The 22,010-nt window shown below is 40.0% G+C and overlaps 1 protein-coding gene across 1 annotated transcript in view; it reads right to left on the bottom strand.

The window, feature by feature from the left end:
- Positions 1–12: 12 nt before the first annotated feature.
- LOC147030492 (uncharacterized) overlaps positions 13–22,010 on the bottom strand; it is an 85,564-nt gene continuing 63,566 nt past the window's right edge. Inside the window, exons 3-4 of the mRNA XM_085874621.1 lie at positions 12,408–13,015; positions 13–2,674 (exon numbers count right to left, since the gene is read on the bottom strand). Of these exons, the coding sequence (XP_085730747.1) occupies positions 12,435–13,015 (581 nt within the window). The 3' untranslated portion in view covers positions 13–2,674; positions 12,408–12,434. The remainder of the gene's footprint in view (positions 2,675–12,407; positions 13,016–22,010) is intronic.

Below are 22,010 nucleotides of genomic sequence, written 5' to 3'. Positions count from 1 at the left end.
GACACTGCAGCATCATGCAGTTCCTCATGGAAATTGTTTAATTGAAAGAAGATTCATTTTCCAATAAGATAGTGATCCAAAACACATTTCCAACACATTAAAACAGTATTTGGAGAACAAGATTACAGCTGGTGTGCTCCAAGTGTTAGAATGGGCACCTCAGAATCTGGAAATGATTTCCATTGAGGTCGTATGGGATTACCTAAAAACGGAGAACAATAGGAAACAAACGAACCTTACAGATCTATGGAATGCACGACAGGATATTTGGCATAGTATTCCTGTTAGATTGCTTCAGCCATATTCAAGAAGCAATGGTTAAAGAGTGGTGGCACAAAAGAAGGTAAAGGGCAGACACACAAAGTATTGACTGACACTATAAAATGACATTGTTTGGCTTTCAATTTACAATAATAAACACTTTTGACCGTGATCACTGATAATTTGATGAGTTTACCCGAAAGCAATTTTGCACAGTACTGCAGGTCACGAAGATTAAAAATCTTAAACCCTGTGGAAAAACTAAAAATAGGCCTGAATTATACACAAAACATGAAAAATATTAATGATGTTCATCCGATCATGATGACATTAAATCCTTACTCTTATCCAAAGGCCTGATTTCCGATCATCAATTTGGTTTCAGACCAGATCAATCTATCCTGGATATGCTGCTTCTGCTCTCCCAACAATGGATGGAGGTCCCCAATGCCAGACATGAAATCAAAGCAATATCCCAAGACATATCACGTGCTTTTGACACGAACTGGCACCCTGCCCTGCTCACCAAACACTCTTCCTATGGTATCCAAGGCCATCTCCACTCATGGCTTGTGGACTTCCTCTCCTGTCGCAGTAAACGTGTGGCCCTAAATAGAATTCTTTCATCCCCTCTTCCTGTCAAGGCTGTGTTCTGGGCCCTGTTCTTTTTCTAGATTTCATCATTGATCTCTCCGACTCTCTGAAAAATCATCTTTATCTCTTTGCTGATGACTCCACCCTCGGCAGTACGATCTGTCATCCCTCATACTGGCAAGCAGCAGCTTCTTCGCTCACTGCAGATCTGGATAAAATCACAAACTGGTCCAACATGTGGAACATGTCTTTCAATCCAGACAAATCTCACACTCTCACTATGTCTCTCCGAAAGGACCATTTGGAAAAACTCCCATCTACTTTCTCAACAATCCTCTTGAAGAAGTCCTTTCTTTCAAGCTTCTCGGTCTCACTTTCTGCCATGATCTTTCCTGGGAAAGACACATTTCAAACCTCGCCTCCAAAGCCAGTCACCGACTGGGAATCCTCCATCGTGCAAGGTCCTTCCTCGGCCCACCTGAGCTCGTGACCACATACAAAGCTTTCGTCCACAAACTGATGAAGTACTGTTCTCCCCTTGGGCTGGTGTTCCTGCCTCCCATGTTTCTCGGCTTCACGCTGTGGAAACCAAGGCATTTCGGATCTTTGGCATCTCCTGCTATGAGGCTGAGTCTTTGAGCCTCTCACTCTCTCTCACCGCAGGCAGGTCAGTGGTCTTTCTGTCTTCTACCATCTCCTATCCGGTCTTGCCCCCCCCCCCTGCTGTGTGTGCGATTTGTCCCCACCATATTTCTGCAGGGCGCTCAAGGTCCGCCAACAACCCCCTTCTGGCAAAACTACCAAAATCACGAAACACTGCTCACCTTCACTCTTTCACTCCTTTTTTTCCCCACCTTTGGAATAAACTCCCTCACTATGTTCAATCCCATTCTTCCCTCCAGGCCTTCAAAACAGCTGTTCACCACCACCTCTTATCATCCCCCATCCAAATCCTCGATCTTTTCTACCCTTGTTAATCCACCCCAAACCCATCTCCTTCAAATTCCCTGCTTTCCTTCCTGAAAGTCCCTGTAATGTCCATCTTGTATAGCCCGTGTTCCCTGCCCCATCTCTCTCTCTCTTCCACAGATTGCCTAATGTCTCTGTTCCCCACAGTTTTGTCCTTCCCACTTCTGCCCCTCTTATCTCATGCCCCCCTGCCCCCCCCTTGCTGTGCATTGTGTGTTAGCTCTCATACGAGCCTCGACAAGGTATACAAAAAAAAATATGCAAGATGAAAAAGACGAATCTAACATAGAAATGCCAAACAATTTATCCCTGTTCCTGGGCCCAACATGAATAGGAAAAAAATAGTTTTGTTGCAAGTAAACTGATCCATGCCAAGTTGAAATTCGAGCTTCATAACCAATCTTTGGAAAATGTCTTAGCTTTGATGAGGTGGGGGATGATGAACTCGGAGGTGTCTTTGACTCTGCTGAAGAGCAAACTAAAAGACAATTTAACCCCTTTACTACTTCATCTCATTGTGACAAAATTTAAAAGGTTCACATGTTACAAACTGAAACAATTGATTTTGTCAATTGAATGCTGATAACATTGTGTGAACCACCATTGGAAGTGAAGTGTGGCCAACATTTCAAGCATCATCCCTTCATCATGGAAAAAGAGGGAGAACTCCATTATATCTCAACGTGGTTGATCGTTTTTGCATCACAAAGCAACTTTCAAAAACTGAATAACAGAAATTTGATTGAACTTAAAAATTATCAAGGTCACAAATGTATTTTGAGGTCATTGATTTCAGGTCGAGATATGTGTGGTTTGGTCCTCAAAAACAAAGTGGGTGTCTCATGAACACCTGCAAAACAATAATTTAAAAAAGCAAAAGAAAACCTGAAAAATTATGGATGGATGAAGGAACAGAATTTTATAACATTTATGAATCGTGTTAAAAATAATGAGAGTAAATTATAGAGCACTTGCAGAGAAGAGATAGTTATTGAAATCAAGCCTTTTAATCATAGTTTGAAGGAATGGTTTTGCAAGAAATTTACTGAATTAGACAATAACTATTATGCAAGGCATTGTGGACAAATATAAGAACACCATCGATTCTCAACAAAATCAACAATTTCTAAAACATTTACAAACTTGGCATCTGAAAAGCAAGTTGATCAAAAGAAAGCAAAATTTACAATTGGAGATGTAAGAATTTACAGATGGACATCTCGTTTTACTCACGATGGGGAAGTGAACTATTGTAAGTTTTTATGTTGAAATGTTTAACATTGTTCCCAGGACTTGTAAGTTGTATATTTTGAATGGGAAGGACATTTCATGTGAATTGTATTTACAAGAGCTACAAAATAATAAGAATAATGACAATAATAGTAATAATAATTTGTTTCCATACTCAAAATGTGCAGCTATAAAATTGTCTTTAAAATACAGTTAATCATGAAGTTGACTTAAAACTTTAATCTCAATAAATGCAGAACATGTTAGTGATTAAACAGGCAATTACTATGATCATCAAATGATATATTATTCCAAACAACACATTTATTTACACTTTTTACTTTCTTTTCTTCTTATGTATTGTAAGCTCGATGATGCTATCTACCCTCAAGGAGTGCATCTTTGACCTCAGAGCAGTGAATGTCATTACATTTCCCTTAAAATATTAAATTTGCCTACGATATTATTCATTGTTCTTTGCAGGTGTACGCTTATATAATCCGAAGTATCGTATACGCATGTCTTTATAAATTCCAAAGGTATACTATCTACCTTAAATCTGTAACAATGTACATTAATGTGCAGGCTGGCAGGATAGCAAAGGTCTTAAAGAGATGCACATTCACTTCTAAGATGTTTAACCTTGGTTTAAATCTCGACGCAGCTATAAACTGTCACCTTGGTGTTTCACATATAGGGTATTACATCAGTGTATGCCATCCCTCGCATGGATCTTAAACTATGTGTCCCATCTGTTCCCATTAGTTGGAGACATTAACGATCCTAACATGTCCTTTCTGAAGAGTATCAAGTTATCACCAGTACCATGGTCAAATTCCAAATTCCTGCCTGTACTGTGGGTGCCAAGTGGTCGGGTCTTAATAGAGGTTCCTTTCCACCAGATTATACTGCTTGCTATCTTAAAGCGTGGTTGCAGTCTGGGCAACAGCTTTTGCACAAGAAACAAATTGACCAGGTAGTTTGTATGCTACAAGTAAATGGCCTTCTCGGGTGATGAGGGGCAGGCGAAAACACACACACACACACACACACACACACACACACACACACCTCATTTTTCTCACGTCTGTTCCTCACAATTGTACCGTACATAAGGTATTTATTGTAGTTATAATTTAAAGGATTTCTATAAATGATATTAATTTCACAACATCCTATATTTAACTTTATTTTAATGATAAACCTCAAAATAGTTCCATTACCAAAAGTAAGAACCTTAACTTGCAAGCAATTCACTGATTTACACACACACACACACACACACACACACACACACACACACACACACACACACACACACACACACACACACACACACACACACACACACACGTTCAATTGTCATTATACCATTTCATCTAGAATCAATTACAAAGCCATACATCTGATATATTGTATAAATCGAGACTTAATAAACTTAAGATCAGTTTTGTAAATTTGACCTTATAATTATTGCATTTGAATTTTAAAATTTACTTAAAATGTGGTGTTGCTATCAATGTGTGGTTTATAAATATTTATTATGCATGTTAAAACATAGTGTTACACTCATTCCTTTTCTTCAATTTTTCAATCTCATTAAGGCCCGGTCACACCTTGACGTTTTAGCCAGCGATGACAACGTATTAAAATGTATCTAAAACGCTGGCTTACGTTGAACTTTTGATGTTTTTTTTTAAAGATTCCGACGTATTCATAGCGACTTGGTCTTATGTATAACGCATTGGTAATGGACACAGAACGTTTCGTTGTGTTATAGATAACTTATACCAACGAATGCTGAACCTGTTGTCGGCCTACACAACCGATGCCCAACGATAGTCTAACTTAGGCATAGCACGTTGCACGTATCGCCGACGATGTCGTGACGTAGCCTATTAAAAGGCTGACGCACAACGATTCGAATCATAACTGCCGTAGAAATGGAAGTGACAACATCGCGGTCACACCTTGGCGATCTTGCCAGCGTATGCCGACCTAAGAAAAATGTGTCTAAAACGTTGGGGCACGTCAAATACGGTATGAGTAAGTTTGGTATACGTGAGTACAACGCTAAAGTACGCTATCATACGTCATAGTAAGTAGAGTACGTCAAGAAATTTTAAACATGTTCAAAATTTTACGATGTACTCGGCGTATGACACACGTTCCGCATGCGATGGGGATAAGTTTTACACACGATATGTGGACGCTTACACACGTCCACAAAGGCAACTTATAAGCTACTCACAAGTCGAAACACGTCGCGGTAATGTCTTTTTTACGCGAAACTTATTTCTAACTTATGTTTGACGTGCTTTGAACCAATTCTTTACGTAGTCCCAACACACATCGACGTATGTAGACGTATTCCAATGACGTCTTCCGGTCGACAAAAAAAATAAATGAACGTGTTTCTAGCTTACAACTGCCATATAAAGACGTGTTCCCAGCAGTTTTGGGAATTGGTATATAAAAATGCTGCTCATAAAAAGGGAACCCAACAGTGTTTTCGAGTCCTTTTTGAGTCGATGTCCATGTCAGCAGTAACAGTATCAGTATCAGTATCAGTATTAGTATTAGTATTAGTAGTAGTTTGTTCATGTTGGCAGTAGTAGGTGAGTGGAAGGGAGAGGGTGTGGGTTATGATGGATCGTCCTTGCGTCCGCGTGTCCACGGGTAGGAGACATCTTTTCACCATTGTTCGAAGTTCTTCGCGGCTATTTTTTTATGGGGCTTTTTCAACAATGAGCTATAGCTTGTTTTTACGATTTAGGTCTATTCATAACGGTTTGGACAAATGCACAATGAACTAATAATGTGAATAGAGCGCTTTGATTACTTATAGATACGATATACCAACGAATAATTATCGTGAAGCCGGCGTTCACAAACTATGCCCAACGATAGCCTAACTTATCCATATCGTGCGGCAGTTTATCTTTGCCGGTGACGTGGGGTTTGCTATTCATAGGCTGCCACTCAACGATTTAAATGGCAGCATCTCCACTATTGAAAGTAGACGCTTGCGCTCAACAATTGGATTTTTTTTTACACTCAACGACTTTTAAACGGTATCACTCAGCTATTTTCATTGTTTACAATGAACGATTTAAATTGCTGTCACTCTCCTTTCGTTTTTTGATGCTGGGGTTTTGAAATTTGAAGCGTTTCTTCTGAACCTGTTAAAACACTCAAACTCGACTATTTTAAATAGACGCTGCCGATGGACAATTGGAATCATAGCCAAGCGAGACATCGAAGTGTGAACATCCTCGTCATGCCGAAGAAAAGTTTGAAGAATGCGGCAAATAACTGTCCTGGCCGTGGCCGTGGACGCTGACGCAAGGACGATCCATTATACCGACGTCTTTCAGCCTATGAGTAACTCAAAAGTAACGTCTGTCGATGTGTGGCAACGATCGCGTAACGTGCCAACAACACGTTAATCATAGGTTAGAAATAAGTTTCGGGTACGCTAAACATTACCTCGGCGTGTAACATTACCAATAACATTGAGAGCACGCTGAAAAACACTGCCATACGTCGTTGTACGTTGGCTTTAAACGTTGTACTTTTCGGTTGTCCTCAAATTTTTTCATGCTTGAAATTTCACGATGTATGCCGGCGTATGACTCACACGTTCCGCTACGCTGGCCACAAGTTGTATGCACGGTCTGCGATCGTTGACAGACGTCAACACATGCTACTTGTAAGTTAATCATAAGTTGAGACACGCCGAGGTAGTGTTTAGCGTACCCGAAACTTATTTCTAACCTATGATTAACGTGTTGTTGGCACGTTACGCGATCGTTGCCACACATCGACAGACGTTACTTTTAAGTTACTCATAGGCTGAAAGACGTTGGTATAATGGATCGTCCTTGCGTCAGCGTCCACGGCCACGGCCAGGACACTTATTTGCAGCATTCTTCAAACTTTTCTTCGGCATGACGAGGATGTTCACACTTCGATGTCTAGCTTGGCTATGATTCCAATTGTCCATCGGCAGCGTCTATTTAAAATAGTCGAGTTTGAGCGTTTTAACACGTTCAGAAGAAACGCTTCAAATTTCCAAACCCCAGCGTCAAAAAACAAAGGCGAGTGACAGCAATTTAAATCGTTCATTGTAAACAATGAAACTAGCTGAGTGGTACCGTTTAAAAGTCGTTGAGTGTAAAAAAATCCAATTGTTGAGCGCAAGCGTCTACTTTCAATAGTGGAGATGCAGCCATTTAAATCGTTGAGTGGCAGCCTATGAACCTACCCGTGGACACGCGGACGCAAGGAGGATCCATCATAACCCACACCCTCCCCCTCACACTCACCTACTACTGCCAACATGAACAAACTAATGCTAATACTAATACTAATACTAATACTAATACTAATACTAATACTGATACTGATACTGCTGACATGGACATCGACTCAAAAAGGACTCGAAAACACTGTTGGGTTCCCCTTTTATGAGCAGCATTTTTATATACCAATTCCCAAAACCGCTGGGAACACGTCTTTATATGGCAGTTGTAACCTAGAAACACATTCATTTTTTTTTTTTTTGTCGACCGGAAGACGTCATTGGAATACGTCTACATACGTCGATGTGTGTTGGGACTACGTAAAGAATTGGTTCAAAGCACGTCAAACATAAGTTAGAAATAAGTTTCGCATAAAAAAGACATTACCGCGACGTGTTTCGACTTATGAGTAGCTTATGAGTAGCCTTTGTGGACGTGTGTAAGCGTCCACATATCGTGTGTAAAACTTATCCCCATCGCATGCAGAACGTGTGTCATACGCCGAGTACGTCGTAAAATTTTGAACATGTTTAAAATTTCTTGACGTACTCTACTTACTACGACGTATGATAGCGTACTTTAGCGTTCTACTCACGTATACCAAACTTACTCACACCGTATTTGACGTGCCCCCAACGTTTTAGACACATTTTTCTTAGGTCGGCATACGCTGGCAAGATCGCCAAGGTGTGACCGCGATGTTGTCACTTCCATTTCTACGGCAGTTATGATTCGAATCGTTGTGCGTCAGCCTTTTAATAGGCTACGTCACGACATCGTCGGCGATGCGTGCAACGCGCTATGCCGAAGTTAGACTATCGTTGGGCATCGGTTGTGTAGGCCAACAACAGGTTCAGCATTCGTTGGTATAAGTTATCTATAACACAACGAAACGTTCTGTGTCCATTACTAATATGTTATGGATATGACCAACTCGTTATGAATACGTCCGAATCTTAAAAAAAAAAAACATCAAAAGTTCAGCGTAAGCCAGCGTTTTACATACATTTTAATATGTTGCCATCGCTGGCTAAAACGTCAAGGTGTGACCGGGCCTTAAGGATGCAGCTGTGCTGCTGATGCAATGCCCCCTGTAGGTTAGGGCAGGGGGCGTTGCCTCCTCTTCGCAAAGGACACACTGGAGTCTTTAACGTCACCAACTAATGCCAGCAGACGGGATGCCCAGTTTAACATCTATCCGAGAGACGGCACACACATTGATGCCTTACCCTGCCTGCAAGACACCAGGATGACAGTTTGTAGCTGGGTCGGCATTCAAACCAAAGCTAGACACTTCAGAGGCTAATTTGCATACCTCTAGGCCATCCTGCCAGTCCAACAAATGACCTACAGGCCTTACATAAATTACTTTAAATCAATAAATATATTTTCTCATTTTGTGCTTCTTTTCATCCATTATCCCCACCCATTATTACTTGTTCAACCATTAGGAACATCTTATAATCAGTCATTAATTCTAACATTATTGTCATTTGCATTAAATGCATGTCACAAGCCAAACTTGGGTCTGTATAAGAAAAGGTGATGTCTGACTCTTAAGCCTTCAAACACATTATGAAGTTTTCAAAGTTATTCACAAATGAAAGCACATCACTCTTGAGATAAATAAATCTTATGATATATCTGATATATCTATCAAACTCCCTCCATACTTTTTGTGCATGCTCATAATTGTAATATGAAATATGAACAACCTTTAGAATACAATAATAACAGATCTTTTGGATGGAGATTTTTCCTCAAAAATTATTTCACTACCAATGTAATCATTGGGATATAAATCCTTACCAGTTCACTTCTTGTTTGTATATTTATATCTTATCTTTGTCAAAACATCTTTCAAGATTTTCAAATGTTTTTAATGTTCTGTGCTACCACCTCTCCTCTTACCCCACCCACTCCCACTCCACCATTGAGCTTGCAATGGATCTAAAGATTTTCAAAAATGTAAGCTCAATGTTTATAACAGCACTAACATTAACTTTCATTACTTTATAAATAAATTTATATCATAAACAGAATGTGGATTAAAACTGGCATAAATTTATCTCGTTTTAACTTTAAATTGCAAGAGTTATGAGCAGCTCCTTCATATTTTTCTGTTACATGACATGGAGCTCATACTTTCCAGACCTTCTTGGTTGATCAATTCCCACAAAGATATCACATCATCCTCAATCATGATAATTTTGGTTGCCTTTATTTTTTTAATCTATCTTGGGTTTGTTTGCCAACCTGATCATAAATTGTCATCCTGGTTCTACACACGCAGATCATTGCACCAATGAAAACAGCGTCCTTTGAAATACATTGAGCTATGTCCATCCCATCTGCTAACATCTGCTGTTGACATTAAAGATCACAGTTCTTTCTCAAAGAACAAAGGTCAGTATTCTCGTTATTTCTCATTATAGGTCTCATTTTAGGTCTTATTTCTCATTATAGGTCAGTATTCTGGCCAAATTCTCGCCCGAACGTACAACACCCTGTGGCCTCTTGGTTGGTTCTCAGGCATGGGAATTCATTTGGCTGAATCGATGCTGAGGAAAAAGAATATGGTCATGGATCATCATTTCTGTAATTGCTTCCTTAGTGTGATCACAAAAAAGATGTGCTTAATGAGCATTTCTTGGGTATTAGACAATTTCAAGCAATTTCTATAAATGTTGATGACAACCTTGTTTATCCATATATTTTGTTATAAATCTGGAAAGATTTTTTTGCAGAGCAATAATGACTTTTTATAACATAGTTTCCTCCTTCAGTAATTTAAAGAAAATCAGTGTTTATTTACTTTGAGTCTTTCAAACACACATGGTGGAAACTTTGTCTTTCAATCCGGACAAATCTCACACTCTCACTATGTCTCTCCAAAAGGACCGTTTAGAACCCCCCCCCCCCATCCACTTTATCAACAATCCTCTGGAAGAAGTCCTTTCTTTCAAGCTTCTAGGTCTCACGATCTGCCAGGATCTTTCCTGGGAACCCACATTTCCAACCTGGCCTCCAAAGCCAGTCGCTGACTGGGAATCCTCCGACATGCAAAGTCTTTCCTTGGCCCACCTGAGCTCTTGACCACTTACAAATCTTTCGTCCACAGCCTGATGGAGTACTGCTCTCCCCTCTGGGCTGGTGCTCCTGCCTCTCACCTTTCTCGGCTTCATGCTGTGGAAACCAAGGCATTTCGGATCATTGGCATCTCCCACAATGAGGCTGAGTGTTTGGGCCTCTCACTCTCTCACTGCAGGTTGGTCGGAGGTCTTTCTATCTTCTACCGTCTCCTCTCCAGTCCCGCCCCCCCTTGCTCTGTCTGTGATTTGTCCCCAGCATATTTCCGCAGGGCGCTCAAGGTCTGCCAACAATCCCCTTCTGGTAAAACTACCAAAATCACAAATCGCTGCTCACCTTCACTCTTTCATTCCTCTTTTTTCCTGCCTTTGGAATAAACTCACTCACTCTATTCAATCCCATTCTTCCCTGCAGGCCTTCAAAACAGCTGTTCACCACCATCTCTTATCGTCCCCCATCCAAATCCACGTTCTTTTCTACCCTTGTTAATCCACCCCAAACCCCCTCCTTCAAATTCCCTGCTTTCCTTCCTGAAAGTCCCTGTAATGTCCATCTTGTATTCCCCATGTTCCCCACCCCATCCCTCTCAATTCCACAGATCTCCTGTCTCTGTTCCCCACTGTTTTGTCCTTCCCACTCCCACTCCTCTTGTCACATGCCCCCCTTGCTGTGCGTTGTGTGTTCGCTCTCATACAAGCCTCGACAAGGCATATAAAAAAAAACTCAAATCTTATTTTGTTTCTCAAACTTTGGAATATCTTTAAGACTATGGAATATTATACTTCATATTGTCGTATTGTCTTCTTTCTCACACAACCTGGATTTGCTAACTCTTTAATAATTATCTGTTAAATATAATTGTGTCAACGCTGACCATAAGAAGCATTCACCATGATAACGTCTCAAAGAAAGATGAAAGTACTGTAGTATGAAAGAAGATGTAGTTTGTTGTTGATTAAAACCCAGATCCTGCAGTCTGCCAACTGTAAGCTGAAGTGTTACTCATATGTATATATGTATTATCCCTGTGTCGTAAGAGGCGACCAGGGTTGCGTCAGGAAGGGCATCCGGCGTAAAACATGTGCCAAATCACTATGCGGATCATACGGATGATCCGCTGTGGCGACCCCTAACGGGAGCAGCCGAAAGAAGTAGATGTATATATATATATATATATATATATATATATATATATATATATATATATATATATATATATATATATATATATATATATATAAATAAATATATATATATATATATATATATATATATATATATATATATATATATATATATATATATATATATATATATATATATATATATATATATTCATATATATATATATATATATATATAATTTCTGTTTTTTCAAGAGTGAAATGCTGCAATCGATAGTCTGCCAGTACCTTCTTAAGTTTTGAAAGTCATTTAAAACTTAACATTATTTTTACTTGGTTTAAATCAATTTTTGTTTTATAAAACTTGTTTGGTTGGTAGTTAACATAACTTATCAGTGTTTCGTGGATGCCAATGGTCTTTTGCCTAAGATAGCAGGTGAATGGAAATTTCCTCTTGCCGGAGAACAAGCTGGATTGTTGCCAAACTTTTGGGTGAGCCACAACCAACATGTTTATGTTTTACTAATAACAAGGAAAGATTGCCTATTTTTAAAAAAAGCCTCACCTATGTGACTTTGAAGTGGCTGTTTACAATACTACTTTACTCGGTCCCTATAAATCTCAGTGTTCTATATAAATCTCAGTCACAATGTGACTGCCCAAATGCCATGAAACAAGTTACTTTTAGGTCCAAAGATAGGTCAAAGGATGAATACCTTTAAGAATGCTTAACTCCCCCATATGTTATTAATCCCAAATCTACTGCATCACATATTGCATCCCACTTCTGCAACTCGTTCTTCACAATAACTGCTTTGACATTATATATATGTACATGTTTCTGATGGCTTGAGAAACGTCATCACACAAGTGTTGTGTTGTTCGCCTCAGTCTCTCTCCGCCGTTGTGATGTCTGTTGCTGCTGTTGCTGCCCAGATGACGATGTTGTCATGGCCTTGACCTCCTGAGTGACACTCATCCAAAGTCGTGGATCGTGTGCACCAGGAGGTGGCTCTCGTGTACGGTGAGGCCTCGACTCACGTGATGGGCCTCGAGATAAGCCCCCATCAGAAGTTGAACGCTGCCTTGCTCTGGTAGGCCGTTCAAAGCTGCTCCCATTGCCAGTGTGCGACTTTCCACTGTGACCCGCACCAGCGAGTCCATCTGCACAGGGGAAGGTATCCCATGATCCTGGGGGTCCAGCCGAACACTCATATGACGGAGGGAGATAACCGGCCCGCTCAGACCAACCAGGGTGTGGTGGGCTTTGCGGTGAAGCAATGAGATGAGGATTTCCCAGCGTGAGGTCAGGAGGAGCACGTTGGGCAGCGAGAAGGCCTTGTATTAGTCCAACAGCAGCGGCCAGTGCACCACAGCCCAGCCCAGCAGCACAGACCATGGCAATAATTGGTTCAAAGAACAGAAAACAGTAGACAGCAAGAGCTGGCAGGTTAGGGTGAACAAAATCAGAGAAAAAAATAAAGAAAACTTTGGGAATTTATATTAATTATGTTACACAAGAACTACAACCCCATAGCTTTGCTTTGTTTATTGCAAGTACTAAAATATATCAAAGGTCAAACTTCAAAAACTGTGAGAATTCCTTGATCTTATAAAATGTATTACTCTTCAGCAGAAAAGCACCATATTTTTGAGCATTCAAATCGATACTTTTTTTTCCAGGTAGTCTGAACCTCCACTTATTCTCAGAATCTACTTACATATGGTTTAAGGCATTGAATTGCATAAGTGGAAAATAATTGCAAATTGTGATATTTTCTGAAATAAATTGTATAATTGTTCATTTAAAACACACTACAGCAAGTTTCTACTTAACGTCATGAAGGCGTTCCTCGAAAGTGTGACGTTAAGCAAAATGATGTAAAGCAGATGACATATTCCCATGGACATAGTGTTAAAATGGGGGAGATGCGTTCCCAAGGCACATTATCGGTCACCCTCACTTAACTATACATGAGAGACAATATATTAAACAAATTAATAAAGAACACAAATGAAATACACAAATGGATAATTATATAAACAGTTACAGAAGTACTCACCAAAATGTAGGGCCTAGATTGCTTGTTGTGACGGGAGGGGTGTGGATGTGGAGTGGAGGGGTTACAGGGAAGGAGATCAAGCCTTCGTGTCTCAGACAGGCTGCTCAAATAAGTTGTGGTTTGGGGATGCAAGGGGGAGTTAAGCCCAGAGGGAGATGTCACTGCCCTCATGGCAAATCTAGTTGTGAAGGCAAATCTGGAATTGAGAAATCTCTGATCGAGCTATCAAATGGACTGCTCAGCGAATCCGAAGCATGGACGTCATCAACAAGGTGCTGAGGGATGGTGCGATCAGAATGCAGGAGAAATACAAATACAGTATTTGTATGAAGATAAATCTTGTGTTGAGAAAACCAAGAAGGCTTATTGTGTCTGCAAACCAAAAAGTTTAATCATGGCTGCAAAGTTATGTGGACAAACATTGAGGGCGTGTGTTACAATGTGTCAGGCGCTCATGTGTATTAAGTAGTGAACTACCACAAAATGGATGTGCTTTGAGGTGGTGCTGATCATGATTCTGAATCTTGTTTTAAATACTGTAACTCTATATGACAACAAACATGTTGAAAAACTATTTACATCCTGAATTTATCTGAAATGTAATGTCTGCAGTAGTTGATCCAGCTTCTTCTTATACTCAAAATCAATTTGTATATGAATGAAGGAAAGAAAATAGGAAAATAAGCCAATTAAACTTGTACTCCACATCGACTTATAGGCCAAAAAATATGGTAACTGCAGTGAATTTTTTCACATCTGAAAAGACAGCCAGACATTGCCATTATTGGTCACTTTTTTCAGTTCAAATGCAGCCTGTGGCTGCTGGTTGCATCATTGCTGGGAATGTAGCTGTGTCGGTGATGTAGTTCCCCTTGTAGATTAGAGCAGGAATTTAGAATTTACCCAGGGCGCTGGCGATAGCTCACATACTCTTCATGAAGGACATCATGCGATATTTAACATCCACCAACTAATGCTGGCAGATGGATCGGCTAAATCGGCTATAGTCCTGCACTAAATTTAATTTGATATTTTCCTTGTGACCTCAAAGTTGAACTTTTCTAAGATATTCAGAATGTGAAACTTTGTGCCAATTTGGATGATTACAGCCACACTCGTCCAGTTAGGCCAAAAAAAAAAAAAAATGTTGCATTGGCGTAACCCGCCCGACCCTAAAAATTCCGCCGACCCTACGTTTTTTTTTTGTTTTTTTGCTATCGAAAAATTTTGCCGACCCTATTTTATTGCTATTTTTGTTGTTTTGCTATCGTTTTCAAGTATCTTGTTGATTGCGATCGCGATCGCAAAAACCCGGAAGTGTTTCGGACAGAACCCGCCGACAAAAAGGGTGGTACTCGAGCCGGGGGAGATTTTGGGAGGGATTTATTAGGAAAAAAAAAAAAAAAAAAAAGATCCCGACCGACCTACCCTATTTTTCAGTGACCCGTTACGCCAATGCAACATTTTTTTTTTTTTTGGCCTTATTCTGCTGACAACTAGACAAACACACAGACGGGATCATCACAATACTCACACCTTTTCAGACCTCTTCAAATTGCTTAGACTTTTATACCCTCATAGACCCCCTTTAGACCCTTTTCAGACCTTTAATGCAAAAACTCAACCCACCCGCAGGGTGCGGACGAGAGAGGCGGGGGTGAGGTGAAGCCTCGGTTGACCCATATAAATATGTCTATTAATTACATAATGTTTGAACGTGGCTTGAACGAATGCATATGTCTATTAATTACATACTATTCTATTGGAACTTGCTTTTGAGACCTTTAGATCCTTTTCAGACCCTACAGACCCCATATACCTTTTATACCCTTTTTAAGCCCCATAGACCCATTAGACCTCTTAAAATGATTAAGATCCCTTCGACCTTTCCACCCATTGAGACCCTTTAGAAACATATAGACATTCTTTGACCCTTTCGATACTTTTCAGAACTGTAGAGATTTGAAGACGCCTTTGGCAATTTCAGACCCTTTGAACACTTTAGACCCACTTCCTGTTTTGCCCAGAGACACACTTAAGACACTTAGACCCATTTTAGACCATTTTTAGACCTTTAAGACATTTTAGAACCTCAATACACTTTAGATCGCTTTAGACCCCTTAGAAAAGGAAAAAAAAATAATCATTTTTATGGCTTTTATTCGAGCACTAATCTCGTAGCATTACAAGTTGCAATGACAAGTCAAAACTGATACACGAAAGTGAAACTGATGTTGGAAAATGAAACTGTAACTACTGATCAACAGATCATCGAATGGGAAACCAGAATGAGATGCTGTGGGAAATACTGAATGGAATATTGCCAAAAGCAAAGCTATGGGGAGTATATATCAAGAGAGAGAGATATGGAGAGAGAGAGAGAGAGAGAGAGAGAGAGAGAGAGAGAGAGAGAGAGAGAGAGAGAGAGAGAGAGAGAGAGAGAGAGAGAGAGAGAGAGAGAGAGAGAGATAGAGATAGAGATAGAGATAGAGATAGAGATAGAGATAGAGATAGAGATAGAGATAGAGATAGAGATAGAGATAGAGATAGAGATAGATTTGGGCTGAAAAAGCGATGTGAAGATGGATATAGGAGCCTGGAGGTGGTCGATTGGCAGCGTAAGAAATCCCTTGATCCGCGTTGTAATTCGCATTGTAATTTTCACTTGCGGTCAGGTGATGGGTTGAAAAAGTGCCCAAATCTGTTTCACAGCCGAGCTTTCATAATTTCACCTTCGCTCCCAAGCAGTACTTCGGGGGTACAACAAGCATGGATTGGAAATCTTAGTTGGTGGAATGGAACAAGGTTTCCAAGGTTACCAGCTCCATCTACTGTGACATCTGCTCACTGAATATTTATGCTGAATTCCTGTTTCTACAAATACACACTCCAAAGAGTTGCTCATTTGAGGTGAGACGTCCACGAGAAAAACAAACAGCAGAAAAACAATCATGAAATAAAATAATTAGAGGATGATGTTGCGGAAAGCGACGACTCCAATCGACATTACCTGTATAATTAGTGTTGCTCTTTACCCTCCAATTTTTGAAACGTTGAAAAACTCTGGAGCATTTTTAATGTCATTACTTGCACCTAACCCCACCAAGTCATGGAATTTTAAAATTAGTGACACCCAAACAAACTCAGCTCTTTCATTTTAAAGCATGTCACAAAGATGTGGAATCCAAGAATCAAGTTCAGCAATGAACATTCTGGGGCTGCAAGTTGCACGTCATTTACAAGGCTCTGATGGGATTCCGAAACTATCGGGGCCTACCACACTCACTGATGACGATGTGGTCAAACTTATGAAGAGTAATTTGTTTATTTTGAATCATCTTCCTTAGTGTTGCCAATCTTTTCACTTGTTGTTTTGTTACAACCTCTGATTGTGGGCCCTATTGTTCAACAATAGTGAGCAGATGAAACAGAGTTTTCTCCTTTGTTCCAATCCTCCCAATTGCTGCACCCTGATGCAGCACAGAAGTCAACCATGCTTGAATTTTGTTTTTCCAGCAAATCTTTTTTTTGAAAATCTTGTGAAAACACTTTCTTTACATCAAGCTTCATTGCAAGGACATGGTAATTCAACAAGGCAGAATAGAACTTTGATGAAGCTAAGGCAAGAACCATCGATAACAAAGTTAATCCTGATTTTATCCCGTAAATGTCTGCCTCCCTACGTCATCAGCATGCTCTTGAACACTCACTCATGCAACCTCATATGAGACTTCATAATCAAAAAAAAATTATGTCGATTCACGCTTGAGTCACTCCACCCCCTTCAAACTGGGGTGTTGCTACATGATAGCAGAGGCTTCGAAAAGCCTTGTTTGGCACTGCAGACCTCCGTTTGTGGGCAGATGCAGTTCATCTCATTCACCCAATAAGTGGCACACAAAATTTGGTGCAAATATAATTTGTAATGCCATTCCCAACTGCAAATTAACCTTATGACTGGATGTTTGCATGACAGGCAACACCATGCTCGTTAAAAGTCACGAGGCAATGGCCATGATGAAAGACAAATGAGTCACCACAACAGCTAAAGGGTGACTTTGATTATTATGTCTCAGATAAGAAATTTTGTCAGGCCAACGGGATGGGGGAAGTGACAAAGAGCATGTTGATGACAGCTGTGTACACTTTTAGGTCGCTCCTCCACTTCTGAACTGTGGCGCTCAACTGGAATCGGCTGTATATCTTGGTCCGTAGTGGGACACGAGGCATGCTGTTCAGGTAGGGGAAGATGTGGAAGGGTGTGGTTGGTCTGGACAAATAACCTGGTGACTCTCTAGCAATAAGTTCTGGTGGGGGAGGACAGCTCACTCAATCTGGACAAATAACCTGGTCACTCTCCAGCAATAAGTTCTGGTGGGGGAGGACAGCTCACGCAACTCACTGTTCTTGGTCCTCAAGTCCTTCAAACGGATCTGACCAAGAAGGTGACTGGCTCTCATCTGAACTTTGTCCTCGTAGTAGTCCTGCCAATAACTTGTTTTGTGCAAAGGATACCACTTCTATATTAATATCGAACTAGAAAGGGCAATCAGAGATTGCAGACCTTGCCAAGACTCGTTTTGCGTGGTGTATGTGTGTAGACGATGCATTGACGACGTAGGTTTATGTTCATACAGTGGACAAACAGGCTTTTTCAGTTTTACTGCATAAATTCACATTCCAATTGTATGTATTTTATAGACATACTCATGTTCCATACTTTCTAGATGTATGCACAATCGTATGTATTTTATAGATGCACTCACATTCTTAAGACATATTTATGGACGTACTCACCCTCTTAACAGTACCTACTTTATTGACATAATTGCATTCTGATGGTACGTACAATTTAATAGTACGATGTGCTCGCATTGTAATTTTGATTTACTTTGAAGTACAATACTCTTTACAGAGCGTTGGTGCTGCTGAAGCAGTTTGTCCATGCTCGATATTTTCAAATGCTGAACATCAACCAAGGAAGCAGCATGTGCCACTTTTAAAGTATTTGGTATGACTCGGCTGGGGTTTGAACCCACCGACCTCCCAGACTCAGAGTGTATCGTTATCGACGTACTTACATTATTATAGGACTTCAATCCTTTCGAGACATACTCGCATTCTAATTGTACATACTTTATAGAGGTATTCGGTTGAAAAAAGATGACATGTATGAGAAATTCTGTCTACCACCAGGTGGCCTTTGTGGCCTAGGTAAGCACATTACATGTGGACAAACATACAAACAAACAAACAAGAAATATGCCTTGCACAGCACGATACTTGCAAAATCCAATTACACAATAGTTGTCATGGAAACAGCAATTTGCCAATTTTTTTTTTTTTTTCACCTTTCAAGTGTTTTACATGATTGATTGTTAAATGCATAACAAACTTGGCTGATACATTTTCTTACAGTGAAGTGATTCTTCAACATTGAGAGATCGGGCTAAACTCGTGTATATATATATATATATATATATATATATATATATATATATATATATATATATATATATATATATATATATATATATATATATATATATATATATATATATATATATATATATATAGCACGATATCTGAAAACGTTGTGGACGGATTCAGATGAAACTTGGTGAACAGGTTATGTGTATCACGACGACGAATTGATTCGATGTTGGTGAAGATCCAAATCCAGATCTGGATATGAGAATTATTTAATTTTAGAAGCAATTCTTCACCTTTGAGAGTAGGGCTCAAAAACGATTATATAGCATGATATTTCAAAAAGTTATTGGGCCAGATATGTTCTCGTGGATCAAGCATTACGTGGCGGAGGTATGCGCTCTACCGAGCGCCCTTCCAGTTTTCACTGTTAATATCACCGATAATGCAGCATATCCATTCTGCATTAAATGTTCCAAACCAATCAATTTGCAGCATGGTATCACTCTCAATAGCATTCTGGCTTGTCTTGATTTGGAAATGGTATTCATCTGTGCACAATGGACATTTCAAATGAGAAATTAACATATCTGGACAAGTTTGCCTTCAAGTACAATGAAAGATTACTCACGAGCTGGATTGCTACGCAGTGGCATATCCAGACCTTGGCATCAAGGGGGGCAAAATCCTGCAAATTATACATCTCAGCAGGGAAGTATATATGCTCATTTGGCCATATGTTACCCTGATTGTTCTCAACCATGAACCACCTGGGCTGGGGCAAAATAAAACATTAATTTTATTTTGCTCTCTATCTAAATTTTCCATGACTGAACAACCTAAGGATGTATTATGTGGCAATATTTATACAGCAAATATAAATTCAACATTGAACCTATACATTAAATTACACCTTTACATTAAATATTTGCAGCTTTTGCGTATTCTGGCAAAGCTGTCATTTACGGATGAGTAATCTCCTCTTGTTGCAAGATCCTTTTCTATACCGAGCAATGGCAGCCCAGAAAGCCGTTGTCCAATCATTGTGGAGTAAAGATGATTCTTGATCAGTTTGACCCTGCTGAATTATTGCTCAGCTGTAGTTGAAAAAAATTGCTCGTGTCCCCACAATGCGATTCAGTCTTGTAAAATTAGCACAAACGCATTCCAGTGTGTTCTTGACTGAATTTCAAGATGCCTCCTGTATTTGTTGTTTCAATAACTGTCGGTATCACTTCATTGCTGGTGCAGTGTTTGATAGTTTTTGTATTCCGCCAGGGGTTGGTCAGCATCAATGACACTTTCATTCTGATTGTCCAGGTGTCTCACCTTGTCTTCTACAGAGTGGCCATAAAGTCCCTATCCACGTAGTTAGAATTTAGTTAGAATTTATCAGTGTACTTCCCTCCATTCTCCACACAAATTTGAACTTTTCTCCATGTTCTTCTGGAAATCTTCTTCAATGTTGAGGGTTGGAGGTCATAAAAGCAACCACTGACAGCTGTTTTGAGGTCTTCAACTGTCAAGAATCAGCTATTCTGCTATTTTCAGCTTTCCTGCAACAAGATGGTGTACCAGCACATTATGCTCTCGCAGCTGGAGAATATCTCGACGACTAAATCAGTGGACGATGGATTTTAGACGTGGATCTGAAATCGTGTGGCCTCCTCAATGTCTGGACTTAACATCACGTGACAACTCGCTTTGGGGCATTGTGAGAGAGGAAATTTCTCATCTCTGCCTAACAACAGTTGAATCAACAAGATGTGTGTATCAAAAGTCCAACATCAACAGCATGATCAGAAACTTAGTCTGAAATGCCGAAGAAGACTTCCGTTTTATTCATGGCAGATCATTTACCATTTAAGGGATTTAATTTCATATTTGTTTTAACGTTAGGGTCTAACTGCACATGCGTGTCTGCTCATGCGAACGTGCGAGTTCCACAATAGCTTTAATCTGTATCTTAGTAAAACTTGGACAACAACAAAAAAAACCTCTCTGTTCATAAATCTTACAATCTGAGCTCACAGTTGCCTTGCTCCATCTGGAATAAATCTGCCAAACTACTCTGTCACAATATATTTTGTGGGTGACTTACTTTGATGGCCATGATGATGGCCATGATGATGGCCATTATGATGGCCATGATGATGGCCATGATGATGGCCATGATGATGGCCATGATGATGACCATGATGATGGCCATGATGATGGCCATGATGATGGCCATGGTGATGACCATGGTGATGGCCATGGTGATGGCCATGATGATGGCCATGATGATGGCCATGATGATGGCCATGATGATGGCCATGATGATGGCCATGATGATGGCCATGATGATGGCCATGATGATGGCCATGATGAGGACCATGATGATGACCATGATGATGGCCATGATGATGGCCATGATGATGACCATGATGATGAGCATGATGATGGCCATGATGACCATGATGATGACCATGATGATGAGCATGATGATGGCCATGATGATGGCCATGATGATGGCCATGATGATGACCATGATAATGGCCATGATGATGACCATGTTGATGACCATGATGATGACCATGATGATGGCCATGATGATGACCATGATGATGACCATGATGAGGACCATGATGATGACCATGATGAGGACCATGATGATGACCATGATGATGACCATGATGATGACCATGATGATGAGCATGCGCAGTCCACACCCACATTGTGCTGCACGCTCATATCTTTTCGGCTCGACACAACACGTCGCATCATGCATACGAAATTGAAATGGAGATGTGCATGTGTGTGGGATGTTTTATATTGACTAAATACCAAAATATTCTTTGCTTTTGTTGACACTTGAGAGAGAGATTAAAAAAATAATAATAATTAGTGATTGTAGTCACAAAGTTATATGTTAATTTCATCCTTATTCATAATGCAAATATATC

The sequence above is a fragment of the Eptatretus burgeri genome, chromosome 3 (genome assembly GCF_056783735.1).
Source record: "Eptatretus burgeri isolate ZD-2024b chromosome 3, Ebu_testis_v1, whole genome shotgun sequence".
Taxonomy (NCBI): Eukaryota; Metazoa; Chordata; class Myxini; order Myxiniformes; family Myxinidae; genus Eptatretus; species Eptatretus burgeri.
This window is presented reverse-complemented; position numbering and strand designations above follow the sequence as displayed.